The sequence below is a fragment of the Branchiostoma floridae genome, chromosome 19 (assembly GCF_000003815.2).
Source record: "Branchiostoma floridae strain S238N-H82 chromosome 19, Bfl_VNyyK, whole genome shotgun sequence".
In the NCBI taxonomy this organism is placed as follows: domain Eukaryota; kingdom Metazoa; phylum Chordata; class Leptocardii; order Amphioxiformes; family Branchiostomatidae; genus Branchiostoma; species Branchiostoma floridae.
The window spans coordinates 7,196,367-7,215,899 of record NC_049997.1 but is presented as its reverse complement, the minus strand read 5'-3'; the positions used below and the strand labels follow the sequence as shown (position 1 = coordinate 7,215,899).

Genomic DNA, 19,533 nt, shown 5'->3' with positions numbered 1-19,533 from the left:
ATATTACCGTCGCCATGGCAATGCTTTTTCATTGCCACACTTTTTACAATTGCGGAGCAAAAGCAGTGATTAGAAGGTGCAAATGGTTTAAGCCCTCTTTTGGGAGGGGTTGAGTTGTGTAACCGTTGAACCGCCTAAGGGCGTAACGCACCATGGTACCAGGTCAGTGATAATGTGTTGATGGGTCTGGGTTTGGCTAACACTGGTTGCCGGCCCAACACTAGGGCGTACCTAGTACTCACACACCTGGCTTTATTCTAACTCTTACAAGACATGGGGCGTACCCTAAACTCTTATTCTATCAATAAGTGGCGCTTGTGTGGTGGGTTCAACTTAAGATAAACGTGCTGAAGGTGTGGCTCTACTGGAAGGACGGGGTTTAGATAAGAGTTACTAACACGACCAAGGACGCTATATATCAACGGCCAACTGCCTTTGACGCTGTGATTAACAACAAATGATAGCTATACCTAGTGTAAAGTCTATGGCATCTAACGTTAGGTATCTCTTAAGGTAAAAAAGAGTAACGTCGGGTGAGATTGTATGCAGTACATAATGTTCTAATATCCACACACTGAATTTCTGATATCTATGGATACAATAAGGATTTTACCATGGTCAAAAGGGACCATACAAGTTCTAGCATGTGTATACTTACTACAGTACCTAACGTTATATACTTAAGGTATACACGTGGGTGAAATCGTGTGGAGAGCTTAAAGGTCATAGGTTGCTTGTTCTGTTGCAATACCGACCGTCGATATGATTATATTTGAAACGAGCTCACTGATTGGGCCACGTGATATCAGGCGGTTGGATTTTGTCCGCCAAAAATACTTACCTGTACGTTACGTGTATTAGCCTGTACCATTAAATCATAGGGAGATATCTTCAAAATTATGTAATATTCATACAGAAATATTAGAAAATCAGTCAATTTGTGTGATGTTTCGGCTCATAAGGAATCAGTTTTGACCCTAATGATTTTAAAGACAAACAGACTGAAAGAAGATAGTAGAATTTATAAAATAATTCTCCCCTCTTCCCCGAGCAATTGTAGTCGCCCAACTTAAGGATGAGCTCATCTGTCTGACATCCAGCTCATTGCTCCCAGCGGCTTGCGTGAAACAAGACTCGTCACCAGCTCTCTGTGCTTTATCTTCGGAAACTACCGAGAAAACAGCAAAAAACTCGCCAAAATGTTCAACAAGGTAAGCAAAACGCTCCCTTCTGTAGATTATACTTGTATGGAGTCGTGTTTGTTAAGGTTTTGTGTGTGAAATTGTGTACTTTTGTGTCACCTGGTGAGGCGCCCGCACCAGGTGTGCTAAAAGTGTGCGGCTTTGTTCTCACCGACAAGGATATACGTGGCAGCGCTAACTACAGAACACTAGCACAGCTTTATCATATTTGTACTTCGTTTTCATCGAATTACAATCCTTTCTCAAGCCTCAGCGTTTAAACTTTTAAGGTTTAACCCAGAAAAGCGGTAGTGGTTTCACACGTGGGTGCGTATTAAGGAAATGAATGTAAATTCAGGAACTGTGAGCAAATTAAATTCTGAAACCATCACCCTTACGTCTCTGATTCAACAGCACGACTCGTTTTGTTAAATTGACCTGTTGAATACCATCTCTTCACCCGCTTTTTTTACGAGCGTACGTTCGAGCACGTTTTGGTGGTTGCGTGCGGCCATTTGAAGCGTGGACAAACCAACGGTAAATACCGGTCCAATTTGAGTGACAGGTCGATAAGGGTGAGGTAATTTTCTCGCCAAACAACGAAAAACATCACCAGGCAGTCCTGGCGACGATGTTTGGGTACTTGGTAACCTCTGGACGGTCCAATTTTGATTATTATCTCCGTAATCAATTGTTGGTTGAACACTTGAACCACCTGCCACACCCTGTTTCAAGAAACCAGCTCTCGAACAAGAAAACGGCTAGTTTAAATCTCGACATATTTTTCGGGTGATGATTTCACTATTTTACACCCGTAAAACAAACCGCAGAATTTTTATGAGAGATTCTGATTTGTCAGAAGGCAAAAAAAAAAAAAATGCTTGGCGTGGGGTACTGAAACCTCCTTGCCTTAAACCAAGTGGAATTTTCCGGCCATATTTATGAGACAGGAACTGAGTCATACCCCTAGGAGGCAAACAAAGGCCGGTCCGTCCACAGGTAGGGCGCGGGATTAACTCACCTGGATGCGCCTGTGTGTGTGCGGTTTTACCTGGCGTCAGTTGGCGCCAACGTGCCCTCTCCCTGGGGACGGCCCGACGTGATGTGGTGAACTGAATAAGGGATCTCCACAGCATTTCGTCTGTTGTAGAAATCAGGGAGGTTAAAAAAAGAACCTCCTTGTAGAAATTGAATGCCACGTGCACTCGTTTCTGCATGGGTTAACACACTGGCGGGAAAACACTACCTAGAGCGCACACTTACTACACGCGCGCTTCAGCAAACCTTCATAAGGAGTTATGGATGGTAGAATTTGGAAAAATCATGTATGACTAATAATTGACAATTGGTCAGGGTAGCAAGTCCACAAGACGGTATTGTAACAAAAGGTTACCGGCTTTTTAATATGGTGGCCAAACTCTCCTAGCGATTGTTCTCCCACTTAATTACACCAGCACACTTCGCTACAGGCTATTCCTTACGTGTTTAAGCGTTAGACGGTATAGATCGATTAGTGCGCCATGTAACATGGTTTCAGACGGAACGTAAACAGTAAAGAAGCTGTGTTTGTACTGGAGAGTGGCACGTCTGTCCGCTTCACCTGTCACACAGTGCCAAGTCACAAACAACACGACACGGGATTAGCTTTTCTCGCTAAGAAAAAAGAAAGTCGTCGAACGGCTAGAATTGCACACATTATGTATGTAACGTTATATCATGTATGTAATGTCCTTGCACACATCCACACGAACGGGAACGCTAGCTTTGGGGTGTTCTTGTGCCAGCAGTGCGCATCTTTAAAATGATTACTGAACACAGCATAGTTATTTTTATGAACAGATCTTTATAAGATTTCATAATTCATGGAACTGCTAGTTTTAAAAAACTTTTTGAGTAATTGTTGGCAAACGCATTTGATAGTCCCTACAGACAAAATTTCCCCCAATACCGGTGCGAGATGCCAGAACCAATGTACACGCCCTCGGCATCCCCCAGGTGTTCATGTGTGGACAATGAGGCTGTGTTGCCATGGCGACAGCCCTCGTTCCCATGGCGGGAAATCCTCCCTCCATCCCACCACAGAGCAGCCTTGATCCCTCCAAGTGTGGTGGTAACCACTGTAAACAAAGATCACGGACCCATAGCAAACTCCTGGTCGTATTTCTGCTTTTTTTGTGAATATCTATCGTTTGTATATTGTTTTCTGGTTAAAAGAAGACTGTTCATTAAAGAATGATGCAGCAAAAATGGTGATACGAAAATATCTAGAGCCTAGGCCGGCAGAAAAAGGGCTGAAACTGAAAAGATCATACAGTCAGTGTTGTTGTGAGACGTCAACCCAAACAAGTAATCTATGCGAAAGCATATTTTGCCTAAGGGTAGAATGCTTGGTTACTGGTATGTGATCAATGGTTGGCCTGTTTCACCTAAAACCTATTTGGATCCGCTGTGTTAGGCGGTTGCCTCAAAATATCTTAAAACCAAGTAAAATCTGAAGCAAGAAGGCACCATTTTCTCATCAACTAACTTAGTTCACTAATCTTAATACCAAAGATATCTGGCGAGAAGCTGTCGTGCAGTCATGCACTAATTGTGATAAGATCAGTCGTTATGTATAACTAAGACACAAACACTCTTGAAGCCAACCAAATCATGCACGTAAGAGTTTCAAAAGTTCCTCTTTTTGTTCTCTTTTCCTCACAAATATCATACCCTTGGGGGATAACATTTGAAAGAATGACTCGATATAAGGAACTGAATAATTAATAAGTGATGTGTTCAGAACAAAGACAGGTGTCCCCCAAGGCGCTACGTGTGACCTATGACATGAATGTTCCAAATGGAACCAGGCATTGGTGAAGTCGGTGCATACAGGCGTACAGTCTACCTTCGGGTTTGGTGTCAACATGCATCTGTGACAATATCGGTGAAGGAATATATAGTAGAGTAGATTCATCCCTCAAGCTACCGACATCTTGCACGCTGCAGTCGTCCCTCAGAAAGACATCTGGAGCCATCTGAACTTTTATTCAACCTGTCAGCCAAACTAGTTTCGCTATGTACAGCTTCTTCAGTGGCTAGAGGCTAAATGACACAAGTAGAGTGAAGTTTGCACTTATATACCTTTATATAAGTGCTAATATCGGTGAAGGAATCTTCCAAGTTAAACCAAGGTCACTTTGTCATATTCAGCAACAGAATACAAAAGTGAATAGTTGTGATACTATAATGATATTGGACGGGTAATCGTATCAATTTATGCAAGGTTGAAACATTTGGTTTAACGTCTAGATGACATAATTTTATCTAGAAATCATCCCTTTTTTAAAGATCAAAGGACATTGCTCAAATTGGACCATCCTCTACCTCAGAATTGCTAACTATATAGCTTAACTACTATTGTACCGCTGGGGTTTGTTGGTAATTAGTATAAAAGCTGATTGTTTCCTCACCTAAAGCATCTCCCCACCTCAAGAACAATAGTCACGCACCTACCCCATTCAGTATGTCCCAGAGGGAGACAAAATCACCTGTATCGACGCAGGTGAATTGATTTCTGTACGACGTAATACTGACAGATATTACAACGTACGGATAATTCTCCCTCGAGAATTTCAATGACGTCATTCGCAAATGACATTAAGTACAAATATCTTTCCAGGGAATTTAACTAACATTGGGTAGTATTTGAAGACAGGAATATGAAAAGTAGAACGTTAGCTTTGTGACAAGTTGTCAAAGGAAACGTGAGACCTTTAGTGGGGATGTAAGAAGTCAGAGGGACGAGTAGGAACAGAGAAAGAAACATGCTGACACCCGGGATCGAACCCGGGTCTGCAAATTCTGCAACTCAGCAGCAAAACCACTGTGCTAGAAAAGGCTGATCAGTCCATTACAAAGTTTTACGCTGAAGTTTTACGCTACTTAAACCCCCCACTGTTACACTGCTCCCCCTTTTCTTTTCAAGATTCGTCCTCGAATCTCCACGATCGATATCCCCGTGTGGTACATCCGCGGGCCTGTTACTCACAGAGTGGCACATCTCTAGCCTGTTACTCACAGTGTGGCACATCTCTAGCCTGTTACTCGCAGTGTGGCACATCTGCGAGCCTGTTACTCGCAGTGTGGCACATCTCTAGCCTGTTACTCACTGTGTGGCACATCCGCTAGCCTGTTACTCACAGTGTGGCACATCTCTAGCCTGTTACTCAGTGTGGCACATCTCTAGCCTGTTACTCACAGGGCCAGTGTGGGAACCCACAATCTGAGTCAGGTGTAGTCAGCATGTGTTGTATGAACAGCAAAGACAGTAAAAGGCTTCAGTGTACCGTTTCATGTTCTGTAGGATAGCGTATTTGTGTGCATGTTTGACAAGAAAACCTCACTCTAATTGCGATGAACCATGACTGTAAAACAGAATAAGCAAGTGTCAGGGGTGTCGTGAGGGTTCGGGTTTCATTAGATTTCTTAAAGGCATTTGCTTAAAGAGAAAACAATGAAGATGAGGACAAAGCTGCAAGGTAAACAAGGGAAATCCGACTTTTGTTTGAGTGTTTGTGTGTGGTATTCTCTTGAAGTTTCTTAACAATGCTGGCAAGTTACATGTTTTATAACATGCGTGATCTGCAAGCACTCTTTGACCCCAACGATTCAAAAATATTACACCATACATACTGTACATTACTTGCCCCAGTCCACATTTGCCTACTTCAACTTCAAGTTGTAGAAATTAATGATTTTACGTCATCAAATGAGGGATACTATTAAACAACGTCAGGTTTGCATCAATGGCACTCCTTCATTGATTTGCAAACAATAATCAATTATTTTACACAGTGCACAAATATTTGAAACAACTTGTGACAGAAATGGCTGTCAAAAAGGCATAAAGCTTACTGTCAAGTTAGCAAGTGATTAAAACTGTGCATAGTTGTCCATTACTGTTCTTTGTCACCTATAACCGACAATACATTCCATAGAGGGCCCTATCTAAAGTCATCGACAATAAACTATCCCGGGTCAATATTACCGTTGGAATCAGTAAACAAGTTATAACAGTGAGAACTGGAGTGCCCTGGCACCTATTGTGGACTTTGTGACTTCCTCGTGTACTTAGGGTGTTTTCAACTGCCTCTGTTGATACAAAGTCTGAAGTCTATGAGTCAGGCTGGTCAAAATGTCAACGTATCATTGATTGGGGGTAAAAACAGAGAAAAGTGGAGGAAATGGTGATGCAATATTTTTTTTAAGTATCGTGTAAATTGTCTGCTTTTCTCACAAGGCTTGAGAATGAAAGTCATTTTTCTGATTTAAACTGTCACAAGACAGTTCAGTGTCTCTAGCTGACTCTTTTGCAAAATTGTACTATTTTTTTGCACCAAGAACAAAAAAACAGAGGGCATAATATTTATAACAGCATTAATAACAGCCCTTACTTCTAATCATGTAAAAGAGTCCATCACACTTCTCAGATGAGTACAGATATGCCCTAACATGGAATGTGTGTTCATAACCACGCATTTGAATAATTAAAGAAGAATAATTAAAGAAGTACCAACGAAGTAAGGTTAAAGCCTTTTTGGCCAAGCATAATGGGCTACCTCTACTATTGGGTTTTTCTATGTGCAGAGTTTTTAATGCTTTAGCCTTTAGGCTTAGCCACAGATTTTACATCATTTACAATCATTTGAGTTGTTTTGAAAGTTATTGATTGTTAACCACCTGTATGTTTCCTTCAGATCGTGACCGTGTGTGTGCTCCTCCTGGCTATCGTGGCTGTAGCTTTCGCACAGAACTCCACCGCAGCAAATAACGCCACCATGGCACCAACCCAAGCACCAACTACAGCAAGCGGTATGTCCCTATATGATATAACCATCAGAAGGGGAGAGGGGCAAATTGATAATGAAGTGAAAAAAACAACTGGCAGCTCTACTTGAGATTAGGGGACACACCATGCAGAAATTTGAAAGTTTCACGAATCAAAAAGCTACAATTATCTGTATTGTATAGCCAGTATAACCATTTTTTTGCTGTCACATGATAGCAGCTGGTTCTATTACATCGAGATAATTGTAATACCAAACCTTACTCCTGGACCAGCTGTTTAAGGGTTTTGTAGTGAAGATGAACTTATTCCATACGTTTTGATTGAAAATACCTTTCAAGTTAATAATCAGAGAAGCACTACAGTAGATGATCATGATTTTGCTGACAGTTGTTTTCCTTTGTCTGACACAAGGACTGGCTTCGTGCCCTCATCACACCTGTTATTATTGATGATACATTGAAGTAGAGAAGTATTACAGTAGATGATTTTGCTGACACTTTTATTTTCCATTGACACAGGGACTGGCTTTGTGCAACCTGAGTTGGTGATGCTGCTGCTTTCTGCCGTGGCTGCCTTCTTCCGCTAGTGATATCATCACGTCAACGTCCAATCAGAATCCACGTCAAATTATTCCAGCACTGTGATTGGCAGATGTAGATGTAGCTGCATGGGAAGCGGACCCCTTTAGTTTCACATCTAAGAATTATGATAATTGGAACGAGTAATCTTACTGTGAACTGTACTAAACATCCACAAACTTTCACTAACTAGAACTCATCTAAACTTGTGACAGCGAACATTGTGATTGGTCAGAAGTCTAACAGATTACCCAATCAGAATGCACCACTAGATCCTGTTACACCTGGCTTTCATACCATTGGTCAGCGAGTTTGAGTTACTTCAACCTTTCAGGTTCAGTAGCGATGACGTCTCGATGAAAAACAAAAACAAATGTAGACTACAGTGACTTTATCGACCAGTATTTGCTTCCGAGACTGTCCATGCTTTTTTATGTTGTACTTTTTAGTTTAATAGGTGTGACTATCATTTTATCTCTTGTGCAATTCACGCGTGCCTTAATGACCGACTGTACCATTATAAAGAGTTGTGAAGAGGCTACTGGCTATGCAATAATAACCTTTGTCTGTCAATAAAGTTTCTTACACCATGCTTTGATATCAACTTGTCACTTGTCTCTCTTAATGATTGTTAAAAACGTTAACCATAGAGGGGAAAAGGTGGGCTTTTGTGGTTAAGGTGTTCGACTTGGGATTTACAAATGTAGATGGTACTGAGTGTCCATTCACTATAACTCTATAATTGCCCTAAATAGCTGTCGACTATTTCAGTCAAACCAATGAATAAAATAACCATGTTGAAAAATACAGAATTGGAGTAGCATTATGTGGGTTTACAGCATTATGCCGGTCTATAAAAAATTCAAGGTCTTTTCAAGTATTTTTGTACATCATGATGGGAGACCTGGCAAATCCCCGTCTTGTAATTAGCCAGCAAAAGCCCCGTAAGGGGCGGTATAACCCCGCTGTGTGTAAGCACGTCTACAGACGATATCATGTGTGGCACATGAAATGTGTGTTTCAAAAACAGCTGGTAGGTCCCATTTTGTTTTAATAATACCCACAAATCCAGTATAATGGATTGTTTGTGGCTTAACTTAGTGAAGACTTAGTACATTATATCTATAAAACTGAATGAAGAACAAAACTGTAAAATTAGAACTTTATTTGTTATTGTTTGTAAAGGGGAAGGCAGAAATTATAGAAGGAATCTGACTTGAATTCTTCGACATGTTGCCACTTCACCCAGCCATTCTGCTGCAAGGCTAGGGGGTCTTGGACCGCACCATGGTAGTGAGGGTCCTGAAAAACACAAGTGACTGTTTACAAAACAACAATGACTTAGGCCCAATCTAGACACAATTTTTACTGATATCTGTGGATATGTCAGGAGGGATCTAGTCATAAACAGCTATCTAGCCTAATGAGCCCGTGCTATATGCTACTGAGCCCTCCCGAAGTTGGGACGCATCTACACTCGGGCAGAAGTTGTCAGGGACCCCTGCTAAGCTATCAGGTGAATGCTCCGGACAATTCGGGAGAAATTCTGCCGATATCTTTATGGCGATATTGCAGTTCCATCTAGACGCTGAACAAAAAACTGTCGGCGAGAGGTTGTCGGCTCGTAGATATCGGGAAAAACTGTGTCTCGATCGTGCCATCATATGTCACATCATTATGGAGGTATACTTGACTGTATTGACATAAAAGTACAATACAGGTGTAAACTATTGACAAAAACATAAAAACATATATAAAGTACATGTACTTGGAAAAGTCTATAAATGGAATGGAAAGATATAAAAAAAAAGTTTTCAAAAACTTTTGTCCCAGAGTACATGCAACTTTGCAATGAATTTTTGAATCTGAATATGATAACTGCTAGCAAACAGTTAACAAATACTTACTACAATTAGGAGGTATGAATTTTTCCCTGATCCACAAACCCCAAATATGCCTTTGGAGGAGTTATCTGTATCTCCACCTGCACGCATTGGGAAAAAGAAACAGTGAATTCGAAATCATCATAACTTTAGATATTACAGCTTAACTACCGTATCTGTAAAAAAAAAGTAGTTTCTCTAAATTAGATAAACTTGTAACGTATGTTTATATGTCAACTGTTTTTGAGCAGTATTCTGTATTGTACCTATTACGTACTGTAATAGTCTTGCCGTTAGCTTGCGTAGAATTCATAGACTGAATGACACTCCGTATCTGTGTGTATAAGAACAAAGTCATGATCACGGTAAAGGTAAAACTGCAGCTGCCAAAGACGACCACTCGGGATTGACACTTGGCCTATGTCGACAGGTGGTCAATATAGACTGGTAGTGGGAAAAATTATCCAAGGGACCAGTATTAAGATTGACCATCGTCATGGAACTGTGAATAGTAGACATACAATCAGTCTAAAAACATAAGTCCTGTGGAAACTGCAGCTGCCAAAGAAGACCACTCAGGATCAACACAATCAAGTCTATGTCGACAGGTGGTCACTATATATAAACTGTCAGTGAGGAAAATTATCTATTAAAAGGGAGCAGTAAGATTGACCATCGTCATGGAACTGTGAATAGTAGACATACAATCAGTCGAAAAACATAAGTCCTGTGGAAACTGCAGCTGCCAAAGAAGACCACTCAGGATCAACACAATCAAGTCTATGTCGACAGGTGGTCACTATATTATAAACTGTCAGTGGGAAAAATTAACTAAGAGACCAGTAATTAAGATTGACCATCGTCATGGAACTGTGAATAGTAGACATACAATCAGTCTAAAACATGCCATAGTCCTGAGCTGTCTTTCAGAGCTGTTTTTACCTGTCATTTTGTCCTGTGGGTCGTTTAGAACCTTTGAAACACTGTTCTTCCCTGAGGGTTTAAAGGACACAAATTGTTCAGTACACAATAGAATCTTTTGTGAACCATCACACCACACCATGACACATCACATCCTCGAGTGGTTCTCTAGAATTAAGAATCACTTTACCCAGAGACTGTTAATCTTTCATCTTAACATAAGACCAATATATCCTTAAGGGTGGCTGAGGTTTTCTGGAGTGTCTTGAAAACATTATGTTGTGAGACATATTGCTGCACTTTGGTAATAATTGATTACAAAGACATGACTTGTACATGTAGCTGTAATTATTTGATACTAGTACACATTGTTTACAACAAATGTATGGATACAATCACAACAATCCAGGTGAAGATACAATGTCACAATCCCAATTCACCTGATTGTAGATTTACAACAAATCCTTAACGTAAACGTTTATAACCTATAATATCATAACAACACCTTAGTTTGTAAGACCTACAAATTTCAGGTTTCTGACTTAATTGACCCAAATTTTAGTCTTCGTTGTAAATAACAGTTATCAGGCGTTGTGGTCCTGTAACTAGTCCATCGTTCAGACGGTACAATGAAAAGAATTGACTGCGGGCAAAAAAGGCTGTGCTGTGAAGAAGAGTCCATTAATCATTCTGACTGTAGAGATGGGGAACAATAGATAAAGCTTCGGGGCATGCCAGTCACGTTATGCAAGAAACAATCAAGTAATTTGATATCTTTCTGAGACAGGGCAAGGACCTTAAGCACGTCTTACAGAAGGAGTTTTTCTACTTTGTTTTCGTGGTTAACTGTTTTTCAGGAAACTACGTACGTAATGTAAATTCTGTCATGTTTAAGAGTTGCTGCACCTTGTTCTTTCCATTACAAATCACGTCTATCATAAGAGAGTTGCAGAAGTTAAGTCCTGTCTATGATACATTAAACTTTATGATTTTAGGAAAGGAAAAGAAAGCATGTCTTCTGTAAAAAACAAAACAACAGCACTTGTCACTGACTTTGTCAACACACATATTGGTCTGCTTCATACCTCAATGGTTTTATTTAATACATGATGCTGCTTCAAGCATTATATCCTGATAACTGGTAATGGTATTACCAAATCTGAGAACTTTTTGTACCATGGGGATGAAAACATTTTAGAAAATTGCAAAACGTTTGCAGTCTACAAACAAAAGTTCTGAGCTATTTTTTGAACAGCTGTAAGAATATAGTTGGATTTAGACTTATTGACATGCAAAGCATCGCAGCACAACCATATGGCAACCCTGGATTCTTTTAATGCCTATCTCTGTTTTTTCTATGGGGTTGGGCCTACAGGTACAACAATAGCAAGACATCCTGTTCATGTTTATGTATTTTAAGCCCATTTGTAAAGTACTGAGACTATTTTTCTTCACTACTCTCCAAGCAGAGGTTAGGCTCCATCTGTCTTTTGATGTTTTTTAAGGTGTTTTTATTGGGCTTTTTTTGTACTGTTAGGCTGTGAGACATCAACAAAACAAAACAGAACAAAATAGCCAGATAAAAACAACAAAAAAGCAGCTGGAGCCATTTTTCTATGTGTTAGGGGAGACACACAATAAATCAAAGAATTGGACACTTATTTTTGGCCATTACCTTTTGTAAGGAACTAAAAATGCATTAGCAGCTGCAATATCACTGATTTTTTTTTCTTTCTAATGGACATTTTATGGATTTTTTTCCTCTCTATGCTCAGTAGTTTAATAAAGGAATTACACAACCATAACTGTTACATAAGAGGCAACTTTTTGTGCGAAATATTGTCATGGGTCACAGCCGTCCTTACAAACGAGTGCTAAATATTTTAGGAAAGGGAATGCAGCCAAAACAGATGTCAAATTGTCCAACTCAAAACAAGTGGGAAAAGATACATACGAGGGGTGATCAATAAGTCCTCGGCCTCACTCAGAAATAATAAGCACAACTCAAATTTTGAGGCACAGCTTGATAATATGAGGCCTTTTGTCCCTCCAAATTTCAAATCATTGCAGTCATTACTTTCCAGGCATTCGGTTTTTGCAAATCAGAAGGTAAGTGGCGAGAAAAACAAGGGTGAATTGTGATCAGACATGTGTGGGTCGAGTTCCCTATGCCGTAAATCCTTTGTCATTAACAAAAGACATTGTCAAAATATTTGATAATGATTCTCTTCCAATTTCAAGCAGAAAGAAGTGTCTGTCTGACTTTCAGCAGCGAAAGTTGACCCGCACACCTCAGGTCGCAACTCAATTGTCAAGTTTTTCCCCTTCTACCTTACCTAACGCTACTGAGTGTCGCCTGCAAAGTAATGATCACAATAATTTGAATTTTGGTACACATTCATGAAAGACTTAAATATACACTTGACATCTATGCTTCGAAATGAGTTGTGCTTATTATTTCTGAATGAGGCCGAGGACTTATTGATCACCCCTCGTATAGTACTGTATAATCTGGAACCCTCCTGTACTTGAGTACCCTGTGCACACCTGTAAAACACACCTGTACCTGTACAAAACAGGTGGGCTGGTTTAAGCCATTGATGATACATCACACATATTTTCATTTGATGTTAAGATACATCAATCATGAAAAATGCATGAAGCGACATTCCTGGTGTCACACCAGCGCCTTTGTCATCAGCTTATGATGCTTCATCACTTTAGAAAAGGGCACAAATGATTTTTGGAACTGCATGATTAATAATTGAACACCTTATGTAAGAGATTCGGCCTTTAGAATTGTTCTGGGACTGCATTCACTAGATAATGGATCTACCTGATAATGGAAATACCTGAGCTACAGTGATGACCCTAAACCAGCTGTATTGGGGTATCAGGGCTCGAAATACTTTTTCAGCATACCTGCTGCAGGTAACATTGAAAATTACCTGCACCCGACAAATTTTACCTGCACCTTCTCAATGTAGGAAGTATGGATCATACTAAAATTGTTCAGGAACCATTCCAATTTTTTTTCTTTTATACTTTCTATAGGTGGCAACATTCAATGCAGCTAATAACAATCCACATATACACCTATATCATATGACATTTATGTATAAACTCAGTACATGGACCAGTGCAGGTTAGGTGCAGGCAGACACCAATTATACCTGCATTAACCTGCATATGCAGGTGGTATTTCGAGCCCTGGGTATGAAACCCTTGTCCTTGAATTCTTCCATTTCTTCCACTTTGTTCTTCTTCCTTTTTAAAAAAAATCAGGTTCATAGGGCCTGATGTTATGAAGATGAAGAGCGGCCCATAGTGATAACTGTAGCAGCATCTCTTCTCCCTAAGTCAGAAACATCAAGCTTAGGCAAGGTTGACTTCACTGACTCAATAGGCTAAGCAGGGGTTTACTATATACTGCTGTGGTGTTGAATGTCCAAGTGGCTAGGCTAACAGATGTGAGGCTGAAAGCATGTGGGATTGATTCCTGGAATGCCTGGCTAGAGCTGTATCTGTCAGAAAGGCACTAGACACGTTTCTCACTCCATCTAGGCAAGGAGCTTTTATCTGATAAAAGCTCCTTGATCTAGGTGTACATGTGGGTACCTGACACTTGTTAGAGACTGGTGGTAAAACGTGGTGGAAGGAAAGAGGTTGGGCTTTGCCCTCCCAATACGATGTTCTAGACACAACGGGTTAACAGCCCACTGTCCCTACAGCCTCAAACAGGCTATGGGACTACATTTACCTAACCTACTTTTTGACTAGTCCAACAAGAAATTCGTAAATTTGGGCGTATGTGTCCTGACATTGTAAGAAATAACTATTAGCAAAACTTTACACACAATGTACATGTTTTTTTTTACAAATCTTACAGCCCTATTTGTATTTAGTTCATTTGGCTGATGAAAAGTTGATGATCAAGACTAGTCTTCAATCAGTCTGTGCCCTTGCCATGATGTAAAAAAAAAAACTGATGGCAGATACAGGTATGTTTGTTAAATGTGACACCTATCTGACATTGAGCAAGTCAAGTTCCTGAGTTCCTACCATGCAACTTTCTTGACATGATTCCTTTGGACAATACCTTCACTTAAGCTGTCAAGCAAAGACACGATATGGTGCTACTTCAAATGAAAATCAAAACACAACATATTGTCTACAAAATATGGTTGCCCTAACAACCTGTCTCAAGGAAAAGTTAAGATGACTTAAGGGTCTTCAGAGGTGGTGTTAAGCCTTTGGTCCAATGTATGGGGACCCACTAGTGAGCGTCTGCATGGAAGGTTCCTGATAATGCTTAATACACTAAACTCAGATGAATTTCCTATGTATTACGTTAAAATGAAGGAAGGCAATTACACAAAAATTGGTCACTACAAATTATGTAATTAATACAGCTTTCCTTATGACATGGAATATTAAAGGAATGAATGAAATATTAAAGATAAAAATAGGTCCAACTGGCTTATAACATCACAGATGCAGAAAAACATGGTCATCATCCTGCTCCTAGCAGTTGAGGCAAGTACTGCAAGCTACTTTTGCAAAGAGGCTTGCTCTCATACAACAGTGCACTATCATCTTCTGCCACACTCACCCATCATAACAGGGGATCCTATGCTCTGGAAATGTTCTGTCAGCTCTGGAATCTTGTCTGGAATGTCTCTGCCACTGTTGATATGTACAATTTTACAAGGAACCTACAAAGAGCATAGGAAGAAAACAGTTTTGAGTAAAACATATGTATTGTAAAAGGGACTTTTAGGAGGTTTTGTCCTGCAACCTTAGCTTAATCATGCCTTTTGTAGCAACAATGAGATCGTGTACATGTATTCTCTACTTTTGGACCTGGAAACATAAAAAAAATATTAATATTACCTAATACAAAATTAAGTTCAGTTCAGTTTATCCTTGTAGTACGAGGTGCCACAAATGATGCTGCTCCAGACATTTCTGTCTAGCATGGCAGCTAGCAGGTTGCAGTCCTTAAATCCAATTAAAAATCCAAATATTAAGTCCAAAATAGAGAGTACTTCTAAAATGATATTTCAAGTTAAAACATTGTAACATTACCAAACTCACATCATAAAAATAGTCTATACAGAGGCCAACTTCCACAGACCCGATCCAGTCCCGGGACCCTGCAAAGCTCGCTGGCTTGTCCTGCATTTCCACAAGTGCCCTCTGGATGTCCAGTATTGTAGGAGGATGTCTGGGGTTGGTGGACGTCTGTTTCTGCTTGAAGTGAACCCAGGAACACTGAGACTGCAGAGTTCTGTATGCACAGCCCCAACCCTGGGAAGTACAGAAACCCTGTTAGGTTAGCAACTTAGCACATACTACGGGATTTTTGAACAAAACAAAAAGTAGCTTTTCCTACTTTTTCTTTACATTGTTAGTTCAATCAACCCTATAGCATTGCATACCAATATTCAGGGGAGGTGCTGCGACATCAATGCACCACATAAGCATGATGTATAAAAATTGTGATCTTCCAAGAAACAGATGGGCACAGGCTGGTTACTGCCTCTGTGTGTTGTTGTTTCTTGCTTATCAGCCTGGCTTCCCAGTGGGGGGCCAGTTGACAGTTCCTCTGAGTACAGTAGACTAGCTTTCTGTACAAGGTTTCTTGCAGTTTTGAAGGGAATATGACCTCAGCTTGTTGATATCCTACGAAAAGTTCATGATTATATGCTATTTTAGAATGATTAGATATAGGTGTTTCTAAAGAAGATCTCCATTGTGTTCTTTATCTGCAGTCTGCCATGCATGTGCTAACTGATTACCCCACCCCGGGGGACCTACCAGTGGCAAGCAAGACCCGGAGGGTCTAACTTGGGCATGTTGGGGGGACACAAGGTTACAGGGTGCCTAGAGCGGAATGTTTGTAGGCTAATCCTTTACGTTGCAGACGTGAAATAATGACACAAAAGTGTCAAAAAGTGACAAAAAGTAGTAGTAAATCTGATATTTCTTAATTCTAGAATATTTCAAATTTGAGCGCAAAAAACTGCGTAGTATGCCTTTAAATACTTAAATAATATCTTATTGCTTTTCTGCATATGTCTAGCTGTTATGAGTGACCTGTACCTAACTGTTGACGCATGCATGTACAATAAAGGTAATGTAATAAATGTAAAATAAGACTCCATATGGGTGAACGTTTCTGCTTCTAGCTTTCACATGTAAGATTAGGTGGACAGGTAAAAGATAGAAGTAGAAACGTCCACCCATAGATACGGAATCTCTAGACTGCCCGTCGACCAAATTCATGGGGAGGGGGGCAAACGCGTTGGCTTCCTTACCCGGTCATCTACGCCGTCACAGACATAATGGTAGTACAGATAGTCTCCTCTAACCGTTACGCTTTCTCCAGGAGTGTCTTCCGGAGGTGCCAAACCCTCATGGACGTTTTTGAGGAGAGATTTGGGCATTTTGTGATCAGCAGACGACATTTGAGGTATTATGGCCTCCGTTTAACGGCGGCGCGCACACAATAAGCGCCACGCTACTATTGGTCAATCCCATCGGTGAGGATAGTTTCGTCGACGGCAGTACAGCAGTTCCGCCATGCTGTTGGCTTACAATATCATAATTCAACATTTGAGCGCATAAAACACGGCCTTTTAGAGCATATTCATGCTATGTAAGCCCTTAAACAGGTAGGTCCTTTTCTATATGATTCTAAGAAACATAAGTAATCGGAATTGACCCGAGTTTATGGTTCAAAACAGTAACTTTGTTACGCATATTTATCCCGGAAGCAAGTCGCTTCCTTGCCCCTAGTTAGTCCCTCATTCATCGGTTAAATTTTAGCTCTCTAGAGACCAGATAACACACCTTACAGGTAATATTTGCGTGGCTCTTAGCTCTTGGGACCAGGTAACACACCTTACAGGTAATATTTGCGTGGCTCTTAGCTCTTGGGACCAGGTAACACACCTTACAGGTAATATTTGCGTGGCTCTTAGCTCTGGGGACCAGGTAACACACCGTACAGGTAATATTTGCATGGCTCTAAGCTCTGGGGACCAGGTAACACACCGTACAGGTAATATTTGTGTGGCTCTTAGCTCTGGGGACCAGGTAACACACCTTACAGGTAATATTTGTGTGGCTCTTAGCTCTTGAGACCAGGTAACACACCTTACAGGTAATATTTGCTTGGCTCTTAGCTCTGAGGACCAGGTAACATACCTTACAGGTAATATTTGCGTGGCTCTTAGCTCTGGGGACCTGGTAACGCACCTTACAGGTTATATTTGTGTGGCTCTTAGCTCTGGGGACCAGGTAACACACCTTACAGGTAATATTTGTGTGGCTCTTAGCTCTTGGGACCAGGTAACACACCGTACAGGTAATATTTGTGTGGCTCTTAGCTCTGGGAACCTGGTTACCCACCTTAGGCCACACCAATTTAATTTCTTGGTTCACGGATTCGCTCGCTCCTATGTTTTGGGAAATAAAATAAAAAATTACCACTCAGCAAATTTTCACCATTAATGAAACCATTCACCAGCTTTCTGGTGTAGCAAATTGGCCTTTATATTATAAGCTCCTTAAAGTGTGGATACAGGTGCTGTTACTGTACAATAAGTGTTTTTGTACTTTTTTGGATTAGCCGTTACCTTTACCCCAACCATTTTACAATTTTTTTTTTTAAATTTTTATTTCGCCCTCTCGCTCCATATTTTTATGAAAAACTCCGTGAACCACGAAATTAAATTGGTGTGGCCTTACATGTAATATTTTTGTGTCTATTAACTCTAGGGACTAGATAAGGCACCTTACAGGTAATATCTTTGTGGCTTCTAGCTCTGGGTAAGAGGGAACACAATTCTGCATTCACAGTACATTTGTACATTCAAATAATTGTTTTGTTGCTTGTTTTCACTGTACATGTTTAGCTGGAGGCACGTTCTGTAGCCAGATGCTTCTTATTAAATCTAAGGAGAGTAAGCTATTTTACATTTCTCTAGCAGCACAGACCCACTGGTCAGACCACTGGAACAAGATTGATGGCCAATACATGTTCTATATCTTGTCTTGCCTGAGTGATTAGAATTTTTGTACATTGTTTCAGATGGAGATTGTCACTAAGAAAATGAAGAGTCATCAGGGAAGGCTTGCCACAGACCCACACTGATGTAGACTTGAGTCAACCAGGCGAACTGAGTTGCATTTGCTTATGAGGTAACAAGGACACAGAAAACATATTCTTAACAAAAGATACACGAACTAAGATCTTGGAACAAAGTCAAGGATAGGTTCCACTTCTCGCTTCTTGCAGGTATGAATGTATGGAAAAGATGGAGCTTATATTACATTGTTTGTCTAATTGCGTATTTAAAGTAACATAATTTTTCCTGTGCTATGTTGATATTAGAAGATATGGAACATATATTGTATGCAATTGAGGCTATTTATCTTTGTTGTATAATACCGTCTGCAACAATATGACATCCATCTTCATTCTTATTTAGATCACAATTTTTACAACTTCTTGGCTGCACAGGAGTCTGTAATGTGCACCTTTTAGTTTTTAGACATTGATTTTGTGTGAAGTATCTGGAGATTTGTGATGGATTTTCTATGTCATGTTATATGTTTATTATTTTGTGCACAATTCTCCTAGCCTAGGTCGTACTCTGTATGTTTGTAATTTGTTGCACATGACAATGACAATGTGAGACATTTGGCTACTGTTATGTGAAATGATAATATCCAAAGTGTACATGTAAATATGTTCAGGTTGACTTCTTTTCTGTTAGCAGTGGAAAAGGAAGGGTCCAACGTATCATGTAATGAGTAGGTTCTTTGATGTTGAGAGGTGTTAATATTTTCCAACAGTGAACATGACAACATTGTTATGGTATTTGGTGACAATATTTAGTTTGAATAGCTCAATTCTTACATGATGTTTTTGTAAAAAAAAAACACGAAAGTTTTTGCAAAGAACTTAGAAGATGATACGAAATGTCTTTTGTCTCCCAAAGTTTTTTATATTATATACATGTACTTTTGTGCAAATTGTGTCACAGAGCGAAGGAGATAGTGAATTAAGTATGTTTACATTACCTACTGGTGCACAATGAAGTTCTTATTAAAATGTGAACCTATACCGA

At 40.0% G+C, this 19,533-nt stretch overlaps 1 protein-coding gene and 2 long non-coding RNA genes across 3 annotated transcripts; 2 read left to right on the top strand and 1 right to left on the bottom strand.

Annotated features, from left to right (window-relative positions):
- Nucleotides 1–1,025: 1,025 nt before the first annotated feature.
- On the top strand, nucleotides 1,026–8,187 carry LOC118406937. The gene is made up of 3 exons (XR_004830093.1): nucleotides 1,026–1,211; nucleotides 6,920–7,034; nucleotides 7,530–8,187. It is a non-coding gene; the product is annotated as an uncharacterized LOC118406937 (long non-coding RNA).
- On the bottom strand, nucleotides 8,017–16,863 carry LOC118406915 (ufm1-specific protease 1-like). Its single transcript, XM_035807313.1, has 5 exons — nucleotides 16,714–16,863; nucleotides 15,491–15,703; nucleotides 15,006–15,108; nucleotides 9,497–9,573; nucleotides 8,017–8,891 (listed from the first exon to the last, which is right to left on the bottom strand). The coding sequence occupies exons 1-5, from the start codon at nucleotides 16,861–16,863 to the stop codon at nucleotides 8,760–8,762; spliced, it is 675 nt and encodes a 224-aa protein (XP_035663206.1). The 3' UTR covers nucleotides 8,017–8,759.
- Nucleotides 16,864–16,900: 37 nt separating this feature from the next.
- On the top strand, nucleotides 16,901–19,533 carry LOC118406942. Its single transcript, XR_004830097.1, has 2 exons — nucleotides 16,901–17,070; nucleotides 18,492–19,533. It is a non-coding gene; the product is annotated as an uncharacterized LOC118406942 (long non-coding RNA).